General features: G+C 50.5%; 1 protein-coding gene across 1 annotated transcript in view; it reads right to left on the bottom strand.

Annotated features, from left to right (window-relative positions):
* Nucleotides 1–18,693, bottom strand: part of OTUD4 (OTU deubiquitinase 4) — a 147,654-nt gene that overhangs the window by 41,062 nt on the left and 87,899 nt on the right. The window contains exons 12-13 of the mRNA XM_075348081.1: nt 14,431–14,543; nt 11,742–11,907 (exon numbers count right to left, since the gene is read on the bottom strand). Coding sequence (XP_075204196.1) covers nt 11,742–11,907; nt 14,431–14,543 — 279 coding nt within the window. The remainder of the gene's footprint in view (nt 1–11,741; nt 11,908–14,430; nt 14,544–18,693) is intronic.

Below are 18,693 nucleotides of genomic sequence, written 5' to 3'. Positions count from 1 at the left end.
TTTGCGGGGATCCGATCAGTTACCCCCACCTCCCTCACCCCCCGCCCTGCGCCCCAGTCCACATAAATGTCAGCAACAGGCAGCGCCGGGTCAGTGCCTCCAATCCCGGAGACAGCGAGGGTTTTTCCAGGGATCAAGTCTTGGGGGGACACCATCTCAGGCCGCACCAGAGTCACCTCCGAGGCGCTGTCTCGCAGTCCTATGGTCACAGACCGGCCGACGGTGACAGGTTGGAAGCTGTCCAGGGACCTACCACCACCCCCACCCACACAATACACCTTGGGCGGCCCTTGGGACGGGGACGGAGCCGGGGCCTTGGGACGCTGAGGGCACATGGCCTTGAAGTGTCCAGGTAGGTTGCACTGGTGGCACCGTCTTGGTTCCGCCACGGGCCTGGAGAGGGGAGTTGAGGGGGACACCCCCTGCAGTCTAGGGGCAGGTGGGGCAGTCGCAGAATTCATCTTACCCCCTCTCCAGGTGCTGCTGGTGGCCGCTCTCCTGGCCTCAGGGGCCCGGTTGTTGGTGTAGTCATCGGCAAGGGCAGCTGTAGCCGTGGACCCCTTTGGCTTCTGGTCTCGGATGAACTGGCGGAGATCCTCAGGGCAGTTCCACAAGAGTTGCTCCGTGATGAACAAGTCCAGGATCTCCGGTCCGGTGGAAAGCTGCAGGCCTTGGGTCCAGTGGTCGGCAGCTCGGGCAAGTGCCCGCCGGTGGTCAGCCCAGGAGTCCTTTGGTCCCTTCTGTAGGCTCCGGAACTTCTTGCGGTAGGACTCTGGAGTGAGGTTGTACTGTTGGATCAGGGCCCGCTTGATGGTGTCGTAGCCCTGATCTGCCTCAGCAGGCAAGTCCCCAAGGATATCCAGGGCCTTACCCCTTAAACGGGGGGTCAGGTATTTGGCCCACTGGTCCTTGTCCAGATGGTGCTGCAAGCAAGTCCGTTCAAAAGCAGTCAAGAAAGAGTCCAAGTCTCCATCCTTCTCCAGCACTGGGAAGTCCTCAACACGGACCTTTGGAAGTTTGGTGTCTCGAAGGTCACATGTGGCTGATGAGGGCCGGAGCTGAGCTAGCTGCAGCTGGTAGTCACGGTCTGCCTGTCGCTCTCGCTCTTCACGCGCTGCCTGCCGCTCTCGCTCCGCAGCCTCACGCTCTGCGTGCCGCTCCGCAGCCTCAGCGTCACGCGCTGCCTGCCGCTCTGCCCTGCGCTCTGCCAGGAGTTCCTTGTAGCCCTTCTGGTCTCCAGCCTGGAGAAGGGCCATAGCCATTTGAAGAAGGCTATCCGAGCCTCCCAGGCTCGGTGGAATGGCACGTGGTGATCTGCGGCACGCTGCAGAGCTAGGCGATTCACTGTCCCTTTCAGAGCGGAGGGCTGGCATCTGGCTCGTTGAGGAACCTTGGGTGAGCTCCTCCTCATCTTGTCCAGCAGTGCCAGGTTGCGCAATGTCCTCGGCAGAACGGTTTTCTGGCGTCGAGCTCCTGGAGGACTCGTGGGCAACCTCCTCATTGCTGTCCACAGCACCGTCCTCCCTCTCTTCGGCTCCTGCCTTAGCATTGGCCAGTTGCATAGCTCTGCTCCTGGTGCCATCAGCCATTCTTGCAGACTTTTGGTCACTGACACAGAACTGACACCTGATGCCTCCACACACCTTACAGTATCTGCACTCTGACACTCTAGTGTTGAGCTAGTCTGAACACCCCAGCAGCCACAGCTGCTGCAGGCAGTCTTTAGTGTCTGGGAGTATGGGTCTCACACTCACACACACTATTATCTCGATCCCACCGCTATGCCACCAATATGTCACAAACCACCGGGGGGGTCACTCAGAAATCCCCCGCGCTGGCTACCAGTACGTCACAATCGGGGGGTAACAAGTGGGGGTCACCCCTTCTTTATACCTCCCGACCGACAGACAGAGCACGTGACGCGCTCTCTAGCGCCCCTCTTATAGTCAGGCCAATTATGGAATTGCCCGACAATAAGCAAGGAGGCCGCTATACTACTTATGCCGATTATTGAAGGGTCCCCGGTGAGAGTAAGGTATATATTCCCCCGACCTCCGCGGGCGGAATATATAAAATCTCCCCGAATCTCACTGGCCTCCCCACAATAATCCTTGGCACAATTCGCTGCCACCAACCGATTTACGGTAACTATTAGCCGAACACACAGACGTGGGATTCAAGATCGAGATAACAGAACAGCCCAAGATTAATTATATAATTTAATCAGCCTAAAGCACACTAGAAACTACAATATATACAATAGGGAATCTACAGAATATACATATGTCAGAGTACAGTTACAATCAAAGCATGGGTTACAAACAGGCATACACAGTTCCAGCAGTTACCTTGTTGCGTCTGGCCACAGGGGGGCGCTGTACCCAGGTTTCTAGGATCCTTCCCACAGATGTTTCCTACACGTGACCCCCAGCGAAAGAACGCTGGAAAATGGCCGAAGTAGGGTTATCAACCTGGGCAAATCCAGGTCCCCTCCTACCTTAGTGACCTCAGAGGGAGCACTGCTCCACCCCTGGCTTGAGTTATGGACAATCCACAACATGGAATATGGGCCATAACTTTGCCTGGGAGCGTCGTAGGCGGACGCCAATGCTCTCATTGTGACAGTTATGAATTTAGCTACAGAACGAGGGGACTCATGACCTGTCTGCCAGTTCCCCATTGGCTGATATCACGCCTGGGGCATTTCCCAATGTCCTGCTCCCATAAAAAGGGTGTGCCGGCATCGTCCGCATGCGGAGACACCATTTTTATGGTTGCCATATTTATCGGAAATATGGCTTGCGAGATATGAACCATTTTTTACTGGAGTCGTTCTGTCTAGCTAGTTCCATAGCCTTGCTAATGAGATACAACTCTTGTTACAGGGTGACGGCAGGGAGTCATCCTGTGTCCATTGTTCCCACACCACCTCATTTCCATATCACAGGACATGGCCATGGAGGTGTAAGTGGAACACTGAGAACAAGAAGGGAGGGGGGCACTGCCAGGGAGTGATGAGGGACTATGACTGGAGTCATAATTCATCTTCATATCCCGGGATTTGCCTCACAGAAGTGTTAAGGGATTCTGCACAGACCGAGATCGTATTTGCGACCTACACAGAGGCAAAGGAGGGCGACAGGGAGGAACCCGCAGCCTCAAAAGCAGAGCGGGCGAGGTGCTCCACCTGTCTGTCGGGTTCTTGATGGAGGAACCTTCGGGTAAAAACAGGAGCGTCTTTGTGGCAAGGCAGGAGACCAAGGGGTCGACCGAGGGCGGATTGGCCCAGCCCTTAGGGGCAGGTGAGGCAAAAGGGTACCGGGACTCCATGAGTTTACGGTTACCGAAGCGCCCATCAGGCTTCTCCCTTTGCTTTGTGAGGATATCCTGAAACTCTGGGTGATCAGCGAAAACCTTTTGGAGTTTTCTTGCCCTCTTAAAGGAGACCGAATGGTCAGTGGTAGTGGATGGGGGATCCTCCACATGCAGAGTTTGGTTGATTGCTGCTATAAGGGAGTCTATTGCAGTTTGATCATCTGGGGAGGATGAAACCAAGGAATCCTCTTGGTACAAACAGCATTCTCCCTTCTCCAGCTCTTCAGAAGCCGTGGAGCGTGTGGGAGAGCCTGCCATGTGTGCTCCCTAGGGAGAGCCCTGGGGGCCATGAGAGTGCTGGAGACACCCGGCCGTGTGCTCTTTTCCTGATCCCTGCAACCGGTGAAGCATTTGCCCAGATTACCTCAGAAGGATCCTCCGTAGGGGTATCCCCATGCTGCGTTCCGTCCAGGGGCCCAGATGGGTGTGGAGGACGACATTGCATAGCCAGAACCAGGTTCTGTGACAGATTTTCCATGGATTGGGACAGAAACTGTGCCCATTCCGGTGGGCTGGGAGCCCTAGGCTCTGGGCTGACGGTTGCGGCGGTGGTGGCGGGGGGTCTTGGGGGGCCATAGGGACACAGGAACCACAGAGAGAAGAGGTGAGCTCAGCGTGGCAGGCAGTGCAGGCTGAATAGTAGCCTATGTGAGCCTTAGCGCTCTTAGTGCCCTTAGAATTCTGCATGTTCCTAATAGGAGTATGCCAGGAGGGGGAGCAATGGTCAGCAGAGCTACAAGTGAAGCAAGTACCTCACCAGAATCAGTCGATGGCCCTGCTTCCTCAGGAAGGAGTTAGCTCTGTGGAGATCTTCGCACGCTTTCCTGGGGGGAAGCTCATCGCGGCCGTGGGGGGCGGGGCTTAGCGCTAAAAGAGCGCCAAGAATAAGTCAGTGTGCCCCCCTGCTGTCGGTAGCAAAAAACGGCGGGAAGGGAGCTTCTGTGACATCTCCCTCCAGTCAGCACACAGCTTGTCACCGGAGGATAATCTCTGCCGGCTTTCCTGCAATCAGAGCACGCAGCTAGAGCAAATAAACAGTGTGAGTTCCTGAGCTCTGGGCCCTCCCCCCGCCACCGGTTAGGCTGCTTTCAGACATCCGTTTTTTGCTATGCGGCACAATCTGGCACTTTGCAGGAAAAACGCAACCGTTTTTTGCTGCCAGTTGCGTTTTTCCTGCATAGACTTTAATTAGTGTCGCATTGTGCCGCATGGCCTTGCGTTCCGTCCGGTTTTTGCCGCATGCGGCAGATTTAGCCGATGCGGCGGCCGGATAGAACGTTGCCTGGCACGGTTTTTTGTGCGGCAAAAAAAACTGCACCGCGCCGCATCCGGCCGATGCGGCGCTTTTCCCAATGCATCCCTATGGATGCCAGATGCGGCAAAAACGCATCCGGCCGCCGCATGCGGTATTTGCCACTACACATGCTCAGTAGCATGCCGCAAGCGGCAAAAACCGGACGGGCCGCATGTAAAAAACATGCAAAGGATGCGGTGTTTTCACCACATCCGTTGCATAAGTTTCACAGCCGGATTGAGCCGCACGGCTCAAACCGGATGTGGGAAAGCAGCCTTAATTATCTATGCAGGATTCTCTGCAAACAGCGAGGGACTTCCCCCCTCCTCCAGCCAGCACGCAGCTAGAGAAAAAATTAACACTGTGTGTTCAGGATCCCTGGGGCTCTCCTCCTTGCAATCAGCAAGGGACTTTCTCATAATAAATACTGTGAATTCAGTAGTCCTGGGAGCCGTCCCTGCACCGTCCTTTCTCCCTTTGTCTGGGAAACCAGTCAGGGGGGGATCTCACCTTAAACACTGCCTCAGTCCAGGCAGTGGGAATAGCAGAGTCAGCCTGCTGTCCGGTCACACAGTGCAATGTTCAACTCAGAGCCTGCAAAGAGGGGCTGAGGAATTGTGCTTCTGCCCTGGGCTCTGAAAAATCGGTGTCTGTGGGAACCGTCGTCCAGTGAGATGCAGCCCAGGATCCAGCGTCGCAGGAAGGGGTACGTGGAGGCAGCACTCCGCGTTCCCGCCCGTTGACGGTATTGGGAGATCGGTCCCAAAGGAAACAGTCGCCCTCAAAAAATAACAAAACCTTGAAAGATGTGCCTCCTACAGACACTAAGCTAAAACTGAGGTTGCCTGGCCCGGCCAGGGGGTGTATACTGCAGAGGAGGAGCTATGCTTTTGCATCTACTTAGTGTCCTCCTATGGATAGGCAGCATAACACCCATGGTCCTGTGTCCCCCAATGAGGTGTCAGAGAAATATTAATTTCTGCAAGGTATCAACCCCCCAAAAGAAAATAAAAATCACATGGTAACCTGCAAATACAGTGGCTATGAAAAGTCTACGCACCTGTTAAAATGAATAATTTCAGAATCTTTTCTGCTGTTAATATTACCCATAATTTGCACAAACCCACTGAGAAAAACTGAAAACATTTTTAGGAAGGTAAATGAAGATTTTTGACACTCACAAAGGGCTAGTCTGCTGCTACCTGGAGGCCAACACTAACAAAAAAAAGTCTCCTCCCCAGGAGACTATACATTGCCTGTTAGCACCAAGCCTCCTCAGTTAACATGAAAACATTAGGATAAACAAAAGAACTAAAGCAAGAAAGCATGAAAGAAAAAGTATAACCACCCAGAGAGAAAAAAAAACCAAATACACGCCTTGATCATATTCTGAATGACCTGGTCAGAGACCAGTGGATTTCAAAACTATGGCTCCAAGAGCCATGCCATTAAATTGAATGACTGAGAATTCCGGTTGAAGAGGAAACCCTACAAAAGGAGATCTGAGAGTCGTCCGCGTCTGAGAGTCGTCCGCGAGGAAGTGGACCAGCTCTGCATACCAAGATCTTCTGAGCCAATCCAAGGAACTCTTTCAGCGTTGATATTCTTGACCCACCTGGGGATCTGTGGGAGAGGATATGAAGCTATGAACTGGAACCAGGAAAATCGCTAGAGCATCAGAGTCAACCGCTACAGGATTGCAAGATCTGACACAAACCTTGAACTTTGTGGTTCAATCTGGACATCATCAGGTTTAAAATCAGGCATCCCCCATCTGAGGCAGATCTGGTCGAAGACTGCCAAATTCAGAGACTATTCACCTACGGCGAGGTCTTGTCAGCTGAGAAAGTCAGTGACCTAGCGGTCCACTCCGGGGATGTATACTGCAGAAATTGCTGGTACATTCCCTTCAGCCCACAAAAGTATCTGGGAAACTTCAGATATCACTGTTCTGCTTCAAGTTCCTCCTTGGTGGTTTATGTATGCCACAGCTGTGGCGTTATTGGTTTAGACGCAGATGGGACGATCAAAGATCCTGTCAGTGAAGGAGAGCCAAGAGGATTGCGCTGATTCCATGGTGTTACATTGTCCCTGCACTGTAAGGTTCTGTTAGACAGCTCCACAGCGGAGGAGACTGGAGTACGTTGTTACTATCTTCCAGTGAACCGGTAAAAACAATCTTCGGCAAAGAACGAAGGGAATACGTCTCCACCACTCCAGAGACTTCTTCATCTGGAAAGGAACTGCTATTAACTGATCCAGGGAGTAAATAGACTTGTCCCATTTTGATAGTAGAAAGAGCTGAAGTGGGCAAGTGTAACACTGAGCAAATGGAAAGGCTTCCATTGCGGCTACCATCTTGCCTAGAACGTTCATGCAGAATCGGAAAAAGCATGGTGAGACATCCGAGAGAACAAATCGGTTTCAAGAGGGCAAGGAGCTCATTTTCAAGCAGGAAGACTCTTGCGCATGTGGTGGTGTTGAACAACATTCCCAGGAAAAAAACTTGTTGGGCCATAACTAGATACGACTTCGCTCTGTTGATGATCCAGCTGAGATGACAAAGTGTCCAGGTTGATCTGTAAGCTCTCAAAACATGCTGAGGGGGAAGGCCCTTTGATCAGGATATCATCCATGTAAGAGATAACAAGAATGGCCATTACCTTTGATGAAGACCCATGGCGCTGTAATAGGCCTAACAGCAGTGCTGTGAACTGGAAGTGGGAATGCAGAGCTGCGAAAAGGAGGAACCTCTTGTGGGATGGAGAAATGAGTATATACAGCTAGGCATCCTGTATGTGCATTAAACAAAGGAACTCCTCAGGCTAGATGGATGCTCACTGAGCAGAGCAACTCTATCCTAAAGTGGCAAAGGAGGATGCACCTGTTCAATAACTTGAGATCCAAGATGGGTTGGAAGGATCCATCCTTTATTGGGACCACAAACAGATTTGAATAGAAACCTGAAAACCGCTCCTGAGAAGGAACGGGAATGAGGACATCTGACCTGACCTCTGACCTCATATGACCTGAGAAGAGAGTCAATGGCCTTAAAGAAACCAGGATTGAGAGAGAGGGATCTTTTGGAAGGCGGGATTTGAAGAAGCGAGAGTGAGGGGAGGGTGGAATCCTCTATTTTGTAGGAGACGACATCCTGAACACCAAAAGTAGTCTACGGAAAGCCACACGTCCAGGAACAGGAAGAAGCAACCACCCACCCTGAGAGGCTTCCCAGGTGGGGATGCTCAGTCATGTTGAGAATCTGTTGGATCTGGACATCTTGCCCTGGTGCCCGCTAGGTCACCAGGAGGGAACCGGCTTGAAAGAGGGTCTTTTTTTTTTCCGTGCATTGGAGTCTTGTCCTGCTGATTGTGGTTTCCAGTAGATAATTAAAGAAACAAAAAAGAAGCAAGTCTCTCTTGGGAGGGTGGACGTTATGGCCTCTGTTGTAAAAAAAGAGGCACTTTTACAAGTGGCGTCAGAGATGATCTTGTCCAGCTTTTTTCCAAAAAGTCAGGAGCCCTGGAAAGGGAGACTGGCGAGTCTGCATTTTATGATCTGAGCCATAAGACTGCGGATCGAAACAATGTTGATGGTTGCAAGGTCTGAGCAAGCTGCTGCATCTAACGAAGATATTGTTCTGTGTGGATAATCTGGATGGTCCACTAGGTCTGCCAGTTCGAAGGTGGTAGTACCAGATAGTATACCCTGGTGCTCTTTGCCCCAACGGACAATGCCTTGAAAACCCATTTGGAGATGATGGACTGTCAGAGGGTTGAACCCGCAGCCTTGAGGGCAGATATTGCTAAAGTCTCAGTGTGCCTGTCAGAGGTATCCTTGAGAAAGGCTCCGTCTGTGATAGTATATGTGGAGAGCCGGGAGACTGGGGGGGAACCCACTGAGGAAGGTTTGGAACACCTTGGTCAGGTCGGTGAATAATTGAAAGAGCTGTGGCCCACTAATGGGGCACGCTCTTGCTGTGTGCAGAGGGGGGCTCCTGTGGGGATAGCATGGTGGGTGAGTTACAATCCGGGCAGAAGGATGAGGTCTGATCAGAGGAAAACTTCTTGTGACAAGAAGCACAGGCAAAGAGTAAAACAAAAAATGGTAGCAAGACTCCTTGAGGTTAGGCATAGAAGAAGAAAACGAAGTGACAAAGGAAGAGATGCGGAGACGACAGCTGCCCCCAGGTGGCAGAGCTTACCCCGATTCAGAAGTCTGTAACCTGAAGAGCTGCTATGTCAAGGCTCTGTGATGCAAAAGAAACGGCGGAGACAGACCAGTGTGCATGTGCAGGGCTGCACGTGCTGAAGTTCCGCATGCAAGGGAAGATGGCGACTACGGAGCGGTGGCATTCACAACGAAAAAGAAAGCGGCGTCAGAGAAGGCACACAGAGTTCCCACACGTTCGGTAGAAAAAAAGCGCTTTTCTGGGCTGGGGGTTAAGAGTGCAGGAGAGCTGGAGCGTCCGATTCCTCAGAGCAGGAACATTTTTTTTCTCAAATTAAAATGAACTTTATTCTTGGGAAGAAGGGAATTTTGTTTACTTACCGTAAATTCCTTTTCTTCTAGCTCCTATTGGGAGACCCAGACAATTGGGTGTATAGCTTCTGCCTCCGGAGGCCACACAAAGTATTACACTTTAAAAAGTGTAACCCCTCCCCTCTGCCTATACACCCTCCCGTGCATCACGGGCTCCTCAGTTTTGGTGCAAAAGCAGGAAGGAGGAAACTTATAAATTGGTCTAAGGTAAATTCAATCCGAAGGATGTTCGGAGAACTGAACCATGAACCAAAAGAACAATTCAACATGAACAACATGTGTACACAAAAAAACAACAGCCCGAAGGGAACAGGGGCGGGTGCTGGGTCTCCCAATAGGAGCTAGAAGAAAAGGAATTTACGGTAAGTAAACAAAATTCCCTTCTTCTTTGTCGCTCCATTGGGAGACCCAGACAATTGGGACGTCCAAAAGCAGTCCCTGGGTGGGTAAAAGAATACCTCGATAAAAAGAGCCGAAAACGGCCCCTTCTTACAGGTGGGCAACCGCCGCCTGAAGGACTCGCCTACCTAGACTGGCATCTGCCGAAGCATAGGTATGCACCTGATAATGTTTCGTGAAAGTGTGCAGACTCGACCAGGTAGCCGCCTGACACACCTGCTGAGCCGTAGCCTGGTGCCGCAATGCCCAGGATGCACCCACGGCTCTGGTAGAATGGGCTTTTAGCCCTGAAGGAATCGGAAGCCCAGAAGAACGGTAGGCTTCAAGAATCGGTTCCTTGATCCACCGAGCCAAGGTTGACTTGGAAGCCTGTGACCCCTTACGCTGGCCAGCGACAAGGACAAAGAGCGCATCAGAACGGCGCAGGGGCGCCGTGCGAGAAATGTAGAGCCTGAGTGCTCTCACTAGATCTAACAAATGCAACTCCTTTTCACATTGGTGAACTGGATGAGGACAAAAAGAAGGTAAGGAGATATCCTGATTGAGATGAAACGGGGATACCACCTTAGGGAGAAATTCTGGGACCGGACGCAGAACCACCTTATCCTGGTGAAAAACCAGGAAGGGTGCTTTGCATGACAGCGCTGCCAACTCCGACACTCTACGGAGCGAAGTGACTGCCACTAGAAAGGCCACCTTCTGCGAAAGACGTGATAAAGAGACATCCCGCAGTGGCTCGAAAGGTGGTTTCTGAAGAGCCTTTAGCACTCTGTTAAGATCCCATGGTTCCAGCGGCCTCTTCCTCCTTCAACACAAAGCAAAAAACTGAGGAGCCCGTGATGCACGGGAGGGTGTATAGGCAGAGGGGAGGGGTTACACTTTTTAAAGTGTAATACTTTGTGTGGCCTCCGGAGGCAGAAGCTATACACCCAATTGTCTGGGTCTCCCAATGGAGCGACAAAGAAAACCCCTTTAATGAAGTAAACAGTTCTGAAATTATTCTTCTTGGTAAGATATTTGTTCCATTACAAAAGCCTGGCATTTTAACATAAGTGTGTAGACTTTTTATATTCACTGTACTATATAATGTATAACGCCCAACTTGAAAATATTTTCAAATCAACAAACTACATCACAACTTTCAAATATATGTGGGTAACAGCAAGGACTGGGTTCAGTGTGTGGATCATAGGGCATGGGGAAAAGGAGAATGATATACAATAGAGGAGCGCTACTCAAAGGGGGGTGGGTTATTGGCAAGTAACAGATATAGACCCTGAGAGATGTTGTTCCATTAAAGGCTAGCTACATAAATATTCCTCTCTATTACCACCCTCCAGTCAGTGTGTGACATGAAAGGTAGAAGAAATGCTAAGAGAAGGGGACAAATCCTATAGTACTGGTTAAAGGAACCCTCTCATTCATTAATGGTTACAATTGCAAAAGTGCTTGTAAAAACAAGAAACTTTGCAATATATAGCTGTTCTCAAGAAGTGATTCTGAAAAGGGTTGACCACCTTTGGAATTTTTGTTTTTTTTACTTAAATGGAATCTGTTGTCATGTCCACAAATACTGTTTACCTTCAGAAATAGGATTATTCTGTAGGTAAAAATCGTTAAAATGCAGACTTGCCACCATATTAAAACCACAAAAGGTGGACAACCTCTTTCCCTTGAATTCTATAGCGTACAGCTTGCTGCCATTTTCCTCAGAGTGGCAGGCCTCCTGGCGAGGAGTGCACATTTTCAAGCCAATACTTTACAACTGGCAAGCACCGCTCAAGCTAGCCAAACTGCTGGATCCAGACAGTTTTAGTGGCTCTTTGCTTCTCCACTCTGCAGAGACAAACCATGCCACCGGTCTGAACTGTCACTCTTCAGAAGGCCGGAAGGCAGGGGAATTTGCACTCCTGAAGATAAGTATATGCCTTTAACATGGATAATCAGGAAAAATGAAGGAAGTTCTCAAACTATCTGGCGTTCTCTAACACTGAAGGACACATGCTCGGAACACTATCAGATGATATATCTAACATATCCTACTGTGATGCCGTAAATGTCCTACTGTAAATAGCTTTTTTTGTACTTCTATTCATAACCAGAACTACAATATTGGCATGAAGTGGTTTACCTTCCAGGCACTTTCGGAGGAGTCCTGCTCCGTCCCTTGTTTTCAATTAGGGCAGCTTGATCTGAAGATATCCCATGCGACTTGTTTGTGGAAGACTGAAGGCGAGAGGATGGAGCCTGAGCTCGTACAGCTTTACTATAATTTTTTTGCCCTCTGTAATCCTTCTCTAAAGATGTCGAGGAAAAAAAAAACAAAAATATTGCAAGAGAAACATTGAGGCCTGCCCCAGTATCTTAACCCTTAAAGTAGTTGTCCGACATTAGCTTAACAAAAATTTTTGAGTTTATCTGTGCTGTATTGTCATATAAATCACACCTACATTGTTATTTTTTGTTTTCTAACTTTTGTTCCTCTTGAATTCACCCTTTATTCTCTGCAGCTCTTGTTTACATTCAGATCCAGCAAACTGACCACTTCCTGTGCAAAACCTCAGTCAGAGCTGTCACCGCCCAGCCTCAGTGTCCAGCCTCGCCCTCTGCCCGCCCCCTGCACACACATTCCCTGTCAGTATTCTTCCCCAGCACCTGACCTGGTATCACTACAGCATTGCAAATAACAGCCCCACATCGGGCTCTGCACCGCACACGTATGGCTCTGCACCGCACACGTATGGCTCTGCACCGCACACGTATGCTCTGCACCGCACACGTATGCTCTGCACCGCACACGTATGCTCTGCACCGCACACGCACACATATGGCTCTGCACCGCACACATATGGCTCTGCACCGCACACGCACACATATGGCTCGGCACACGCACACATATGGCTCGGCACACGCACACATATGGCTCGGCACACGCACACATATGGCTCTGCACACGCACACATATGGCTCTGCACACGCACACATATGGCTCTGCACACGCACACATATGGCTCTGCACACGCACACATATGGCTCTGCACCCCCCCCACCCCATAGGGAACACATGTAGGGAGTACATACTCACCCGTCCTCGGTCCCCGCCGCTCCTGCACATTTGTCCGCTGTCTGTGCTCTGGACATATCAGCACAGTAGTGACGTCACCGCTGTGCTGAAGAGAGCACAGACAGCGGGAGGGACAGTGATGAGAAGCAGCGCTGCTTCTCATCAGCACTTTCACATGTACCGGCATCTGTGATCTGTGATGCCGGTATATTTGAATGTGTGATCCTGAGCAGGGGGCCCGATGCTGGCGCTGACACCACGGCAGCCGCCGCCAGGCCCCGCCCCCAGGTCACGGACCCCACAGCAGTGCAGGGGGAGGTTACTGGAGAGTAAAAGAGGTGCGGGGGAATGTGTGGGAGGGTGCAGGGAAGGGGGCGGGGCTCATCGCACTGTACAGCCCAGCAGGGAGGCGACATGCTGTTCCACATTTGCATGTCAACATGGCCCTGCCCATGTTGACATGAAATGACCGGAAGCAGCAAAATAACGGCAGGAGCGGTCACATGACCACTCTGAGCCGGGGGAGAGGGGCTGACAGAAGGGCAGGTAAGTGCTCTCTATCTACTTACCTGCTCCAATGTAGCCCAATAGGGAAATAAAAAAAAAGTCAAAGAAGCCGGATAACCCCTTTAATGATTTTCCGTTTTTTCTGCTCCCTTTCTTCTGAGAACCATAACTTTTTTATTTTTCTGTCAATCTTGTTATATTAGGGCTTGTTTTTTGTGGGATGAGGTGTAGTTTTAAATGAAACCATAAATGTTATCATACAGTGTACTGGAAAACAGCAACAAAAAATTCCAAGTACGGAAAAATTACGACTGCATGATTGTTTTTGGGATATTCTATTCACCGTGTTCACTATATGGTAAAACTGATGTGTCGGTGTAATGCCACAGTTCGTAGACACCAAATATGTATAGGTTTACTTTTATCTAACGGGTTAAAAAGAAATTCAGAAGTTTGTCCCCAAAAAGTTCTTGCACTATTTTACGTGACCCGTAACGTTCTTATTTTTTGGGATACAGATCTCAGTGATGGCTTATTGTTTGTGTCTCAAGCTGACGTTTTTAATGGTACCATTTTTGCCCAGAGGCTACGTTTTGTTTGCCTGTTATTGCATTTTGCGCAAAATTTGTGAGGACCAAAAACCGATCGAATTCATTTTCTATGTTGATAGCTCGGGCATTTCTGAATGCAGCGATACCAAATGTGTGTATATTATTTTAACCCTTTTATTTTCAATGGGGTGATTTGAACTTTTGTTTTTTTTTTATATTTTTGAAACTTTTATTTTACTAGTCACCCTAGGGGAGTATAAGGATCAGCATTCTGATTGCTCATTCATTTCTCCTAATCGAGGCTGTGAGCTCAGATCAGCAGAAATGCTCGTCTTCTATTACAGCTGCTGCTCTGTCGGCTGTTACAGGAAGTGAGTTATCATAGCGACAAGAGTCATCACATGACCCTGTGCTACCATTGCAACTATCGGCTCCCCATGATCACGTAACAAAGCCTCTGATGGCGGTGGTTAAGTGCGCGTTACCCGCTGTAGGCATTTAAATCGTGCTGTCACATTTTGACAATTTAAGGGGTTAACAGGCATGGGTGGATTGCGGATCCACCTGCGCCTGTGAGGCACACGTCTGCTGTACAAATCAGCAGACATGTGCGAGGATTGCAGCTGGCTCACTATAGCAGCCAGCAGTGATCACCCCTTCATTATGTAAAACATACTTGTACGCCCTCGGTCGATTACCTATAGGACCACTTGCAGGAGTCTTCTTTATCTTTTTCCCTGCAACAGTGTTCCAGCCATCTGCACTGCTGTTTAAGGGGATTGGCTTAAGATTTTTTAACTGAACCCAATGCCTATAGAAAGAAAAAAAAAAAAAAAAGGAGAAAAACAAAATCATAAAATTTTAGAAATGTACACCTAATCACACCATCTACACAAAACTACAAACAATAGCAAGTGCACCTTTTTCAACTTTATACACATTTAGTTGTCATCTGTTGAGTTTTATATAGGTACTGCTGGATTTTGTCCCCTCTAAAAGCATTATTTACTTGCGGATATAGTGGCAAGGAGTAGTGGAGCAGTTGCTACAGGGAGAAGAAGGGAATTTTGTTACTTACCGTAAATTCCTTTTCTTCTAGCTCCTATTGGGAGACCCAGACGATTGGGTGTATAGCACTGCCTCCGGAGGCCACACAAAGCAATTACACTAAAAAGTGTAAGGCCCCTCCCCTTCTGGCTATACACCCCCAGTGGGATCACTGGCTCACCAGTTTTAGTGCAAAAGCAAGAAGGAGGAAAGCCAATAACTGGTTTAAACAAATTCACTCCGAGTAACATCGGAGAACTGAAAACCGTTCAACATGAACAACATGTGTACCCGCAAACAAACCAAAAATCCCGAAGGACAACAGGGCGGGTGCTGGGTCTCCCAATAGGAGCTAGAAGAAAAGGAATTTACGGTAAGTAACAAAATTCCCTTCTTCTTCGGCGCTCCATTGGGAGACCCAGACGATTGGGACGTCCAAAAGCTGTCCCTGGGTGGGTAAAGAATACCTCATGTTAGAGCTGCAAGACAGCCCTCCCCTATAGGGAGGCAACTGCCGCCTGCAGGACTCTTCTACCTAGGCTGGCGTCCGCCGAAGCATAGGTATGCACCTGATAATGTTTGGTGAAAGTGTGCAGACTCGACCAGGTAGCTGCCTGGCACACCTGTTGAGCCGTAGCCTGGTGTCGCAATGCCCAGGACGCACCCACGGCTCTGGTAGAATGGGCCTTCAGCCCTGATGGAACCGGAAGCCCAGCAGAACGGTAGGCTTCAAGAATTGGTTCTTTGATCCATCGAGCCAGGGTGGCCTTAGAAGCCTGCGACCCTTTGCGCTTACCAGCGACAAGGACGAAGAGTGCATCCGAACGGCGCAAGGGCGCCGTGCGGGAAATGTAGATTCTGAGTGCTCTCACCAGATCTAACAAATGTAAATTCTTCTCATACTGATGAACTGCATGAGGACAAAACGAAGGCAAAGAGATATCCTGATTAAGATGAAAAGAGGATACCACCTTCGGGAGAAACTCCTGAATGGGGCGCAGCACTACCTTGTCCTGGTGGAAGACCAGGAAGGGAGCCTTGGATGACAGTGCTGCCAGCTCAGACACTCTCCGAAGAGATGTGATCGCTACCAGAAAAGCCACTTTCTGTGAGAGTCTAGAAAGTGAAACCTCCCTCAGAGGCTCGAAGGGCGGCTTCTGGAGGGCAACTAGTACCCTGTTCAGATCCCATGGATCTAACGGCCGCTTGTACGGGGGTACGATATGGCAAACCCCCTGTAGGAACGTGCGCACCTTAGGAAGGCGTGCCAAACGCCTCTGAAAAAAGACGGATAGCGCCGAGACCTGACCTTTAAGGGAGCCGAGCGACAAACCTTTTTCTAACCCAGATTGCAGGAAAGAAAGAAAGGTAGGCAATGCAAATGGCCAGGGAGACACTCCCTGAGCAGAGCACCAGGATAAGAATATCCTCCACGTTCTGTGGTAGATCTTAGCGGACGTGGGCTTCCTAGCCTGTCTCATGGTGGCAACGACCCCTTGGGATAATCCTGAAGACGCTAGGATCCAGGACTCAATGGCCACACAGTCAGGTTCAGGGCCGCAGAATTCCGATGGAAAAACGGCCCTTGGGACAGTAAGTCTGGTCGGTCTGGTAGTGCCCACGGTTGGTCGACCGTGAGCTGCCACAGATCCGGATACCACGCCCTCCTCGGCCAGTCTGGGGCGACGAGTATGACGCGGCTGCAATCGGATCTGATCTTGCGTAGCACTCTGGGCAAGAGTGCCAGAGGTGGAAACACATAAGGGAGCCGGAACTGCGACCAATCTTGCACTAGGGCGTCTGCCGCCAGCGCTCTTTGATCGCGAGACCGTGCCATGAAGGTTGGGACCTTGTTGTTGTGCCGGGACGCCATTAGGTCGACGTCCGGCCTTCCCCATCGGCGACAGATTTCCTGAAACACGTCTGGGTGAAGGGACCATTCCCCTGCGTCCATGCCCTGGCGACTGAGGAAGTCTGCTTCCCAGTTTTCTACGCCGGGGATGTGAACTGCGGATATGGTGGAGGCCGTGGCTTCCACCCACATCAGAATCCGCCGGACTTCCTGGAAGGCTTGCCGACTGCGTGTCCCCCCTTGGTGGTTGATGTATGCCACCGCTGTGGAGTTGTCCGACTGAATTCGGATCTGCCTTCCTTCCAGCCACTGCTGGAAGGCTAGTAGGGCAAGATACACTGCTCTGATTTCCAGAACATTGATCTGAAGGGTGGACTCCTGCTGAGTCCACGTACCCTGAGCCCTGTGGTGGAGAAAAACTGCTCCCCACCCTGACAGACTCGCGTCTGTCGTGACCACCGCCCAAGACGGTGGTAGGAAGGATCTTCCCTGTGATAATGAGGTGGGAAGAAGCCACCACTGCAGAGAGTCCTTGGCCGTCTGGGAAAGGGAGACTTTCCTGTCCAGGGATGTTGACTTCCCGTCCCATTGGCGGAGAATGTCCCATTGAAGTGGGCGCAGATGAAACTGCGCAAACGGAACCGCCTCCATTGCCGCCACCATCTTCCCGAGGAAGTGCATGAGGCGTCTTAAGGAGTGCGACTGACTTTGAAGGAGAGCCTGCACCCCAGTCTGTAGAGACCGCTGCTTGTCCAGCGGAAGCTTCACTATCGCTGAGAGAGTATGAAACTCCATGCCAAGATACGTTAGTGATTGGGTCGGTGACAGATTTGACTTTGAGAAGTTGATGATCCACCCGAACGTCTGGAGAGTCTCCAGTGCAACAGTCAAGCTGAGTTGGCATGCCTCTTGAGAGGGTGCCTTGACCAGTAGATCGTCCAAGTAAGGGATCACAGAGTGTCCCTGAGAGTGCAAGACTGCTACCACTGCCGCCCTGATCTTGGTGAACACCCGTGGGGCTGTCGCCAGACCAAATGGCAGAGCTACGAACTGAAGATGGTCGTCTCTTATCACGAAGCGTAGAAAGCGTTGGTGCTCTGTAGCAATCGGCACGTGGAGATAAGCATCCTTGATGTCTATTGATGCTAGGAAATCTCCTTGAGACATTGAGGCAATGACTGAGCGGAGGGATTCCATCCGGAACCGCCTGGCGTTCACATGCTTGTTGAGCAGTTTTAGGTCCAGAACAGGACGGAATGAGCCGTCCTTTTTTGGCACCACAAAGAGATTGGAGTAAAAACCTTGACCTCGTTCCTGAAGAGGAACAGGGACCACCACTCCTTCTGCTCTTAGAGAATTCACCGCCTGCAGAAGGGCATCTGCTCGGTCGGGATGTGGGGAAGTTCTGAAGAACCGAGGCGGAGGACGAGAACTGAACTCTATCCTGTACCCGTGGGACAAAATGTCTGTTACCCACCGGTCTTTGACCTGTGGCAGCCAAATGTCGCAAAAGCGGGAGAGCCTGCCACCGACCGAGGATGCGGAGGGAGGCGGCCGAAAGTCATGAGGCAGCCGCCTTGGAAGCGGTACCTCCGGTTGCTTTCTTGGGGCGTGAGTGAGCCCGCCAGGAATCAGAGCTCCTTTGCTCTTTCTGAGTCCCTTTGGACGAGGAGAATTGGGGCTTGCCCGAGCCTCGAAAGGACCGAAACTTTGACTGCCACTTCCTCTGTGGAGGTTTGCTTGATCTGGGCTGGGGTAAGGAGGAGTCCTTACCTTTGGACTGTTTAATGATTTCCGCCAATTGCTCACCAAACAGTCTGTCTCCAGATAATGGCAAGCTGGTTAAACATTTTTTAGAAGCAGAATCTGCTTTCCATTCTTTTAACCACAAGGCTCTGCGCAAAACTACAGAGTTGGCGGATGCCATTGAGGTACGGCTCGTAGAGTCCAGTACCGCATTGATAGCGTAGGTCGCAAACGCAGACATTTGTGTAGTTAGGGACGCCACTTGCGGCACTGCTGGACGTATGAGAGAGTCCACCTGTGCCAGACCAGCTGAAAT

Source organism: Anomaloglossus baeobatrachus, chromosome 1, assembly GCF_048569485.1.
Source record: "Anomaloglossus baeobatrachus isolate aAnoBae1 chromosome 1, aAnoBae1.hap1, whole genome shotgun sequence".
Lineage (NCBI taxonomy): Eukaryota > Metazoa > Chordata > Amphibia > Anura > Aromobatidae > Anomaloglossus > Anomaloglossus baeobatrachus.
Note: the sequence above shows the minus strand (reverse complement) of the source record. Positions and strands in the feature narration are given on the sequence as shown.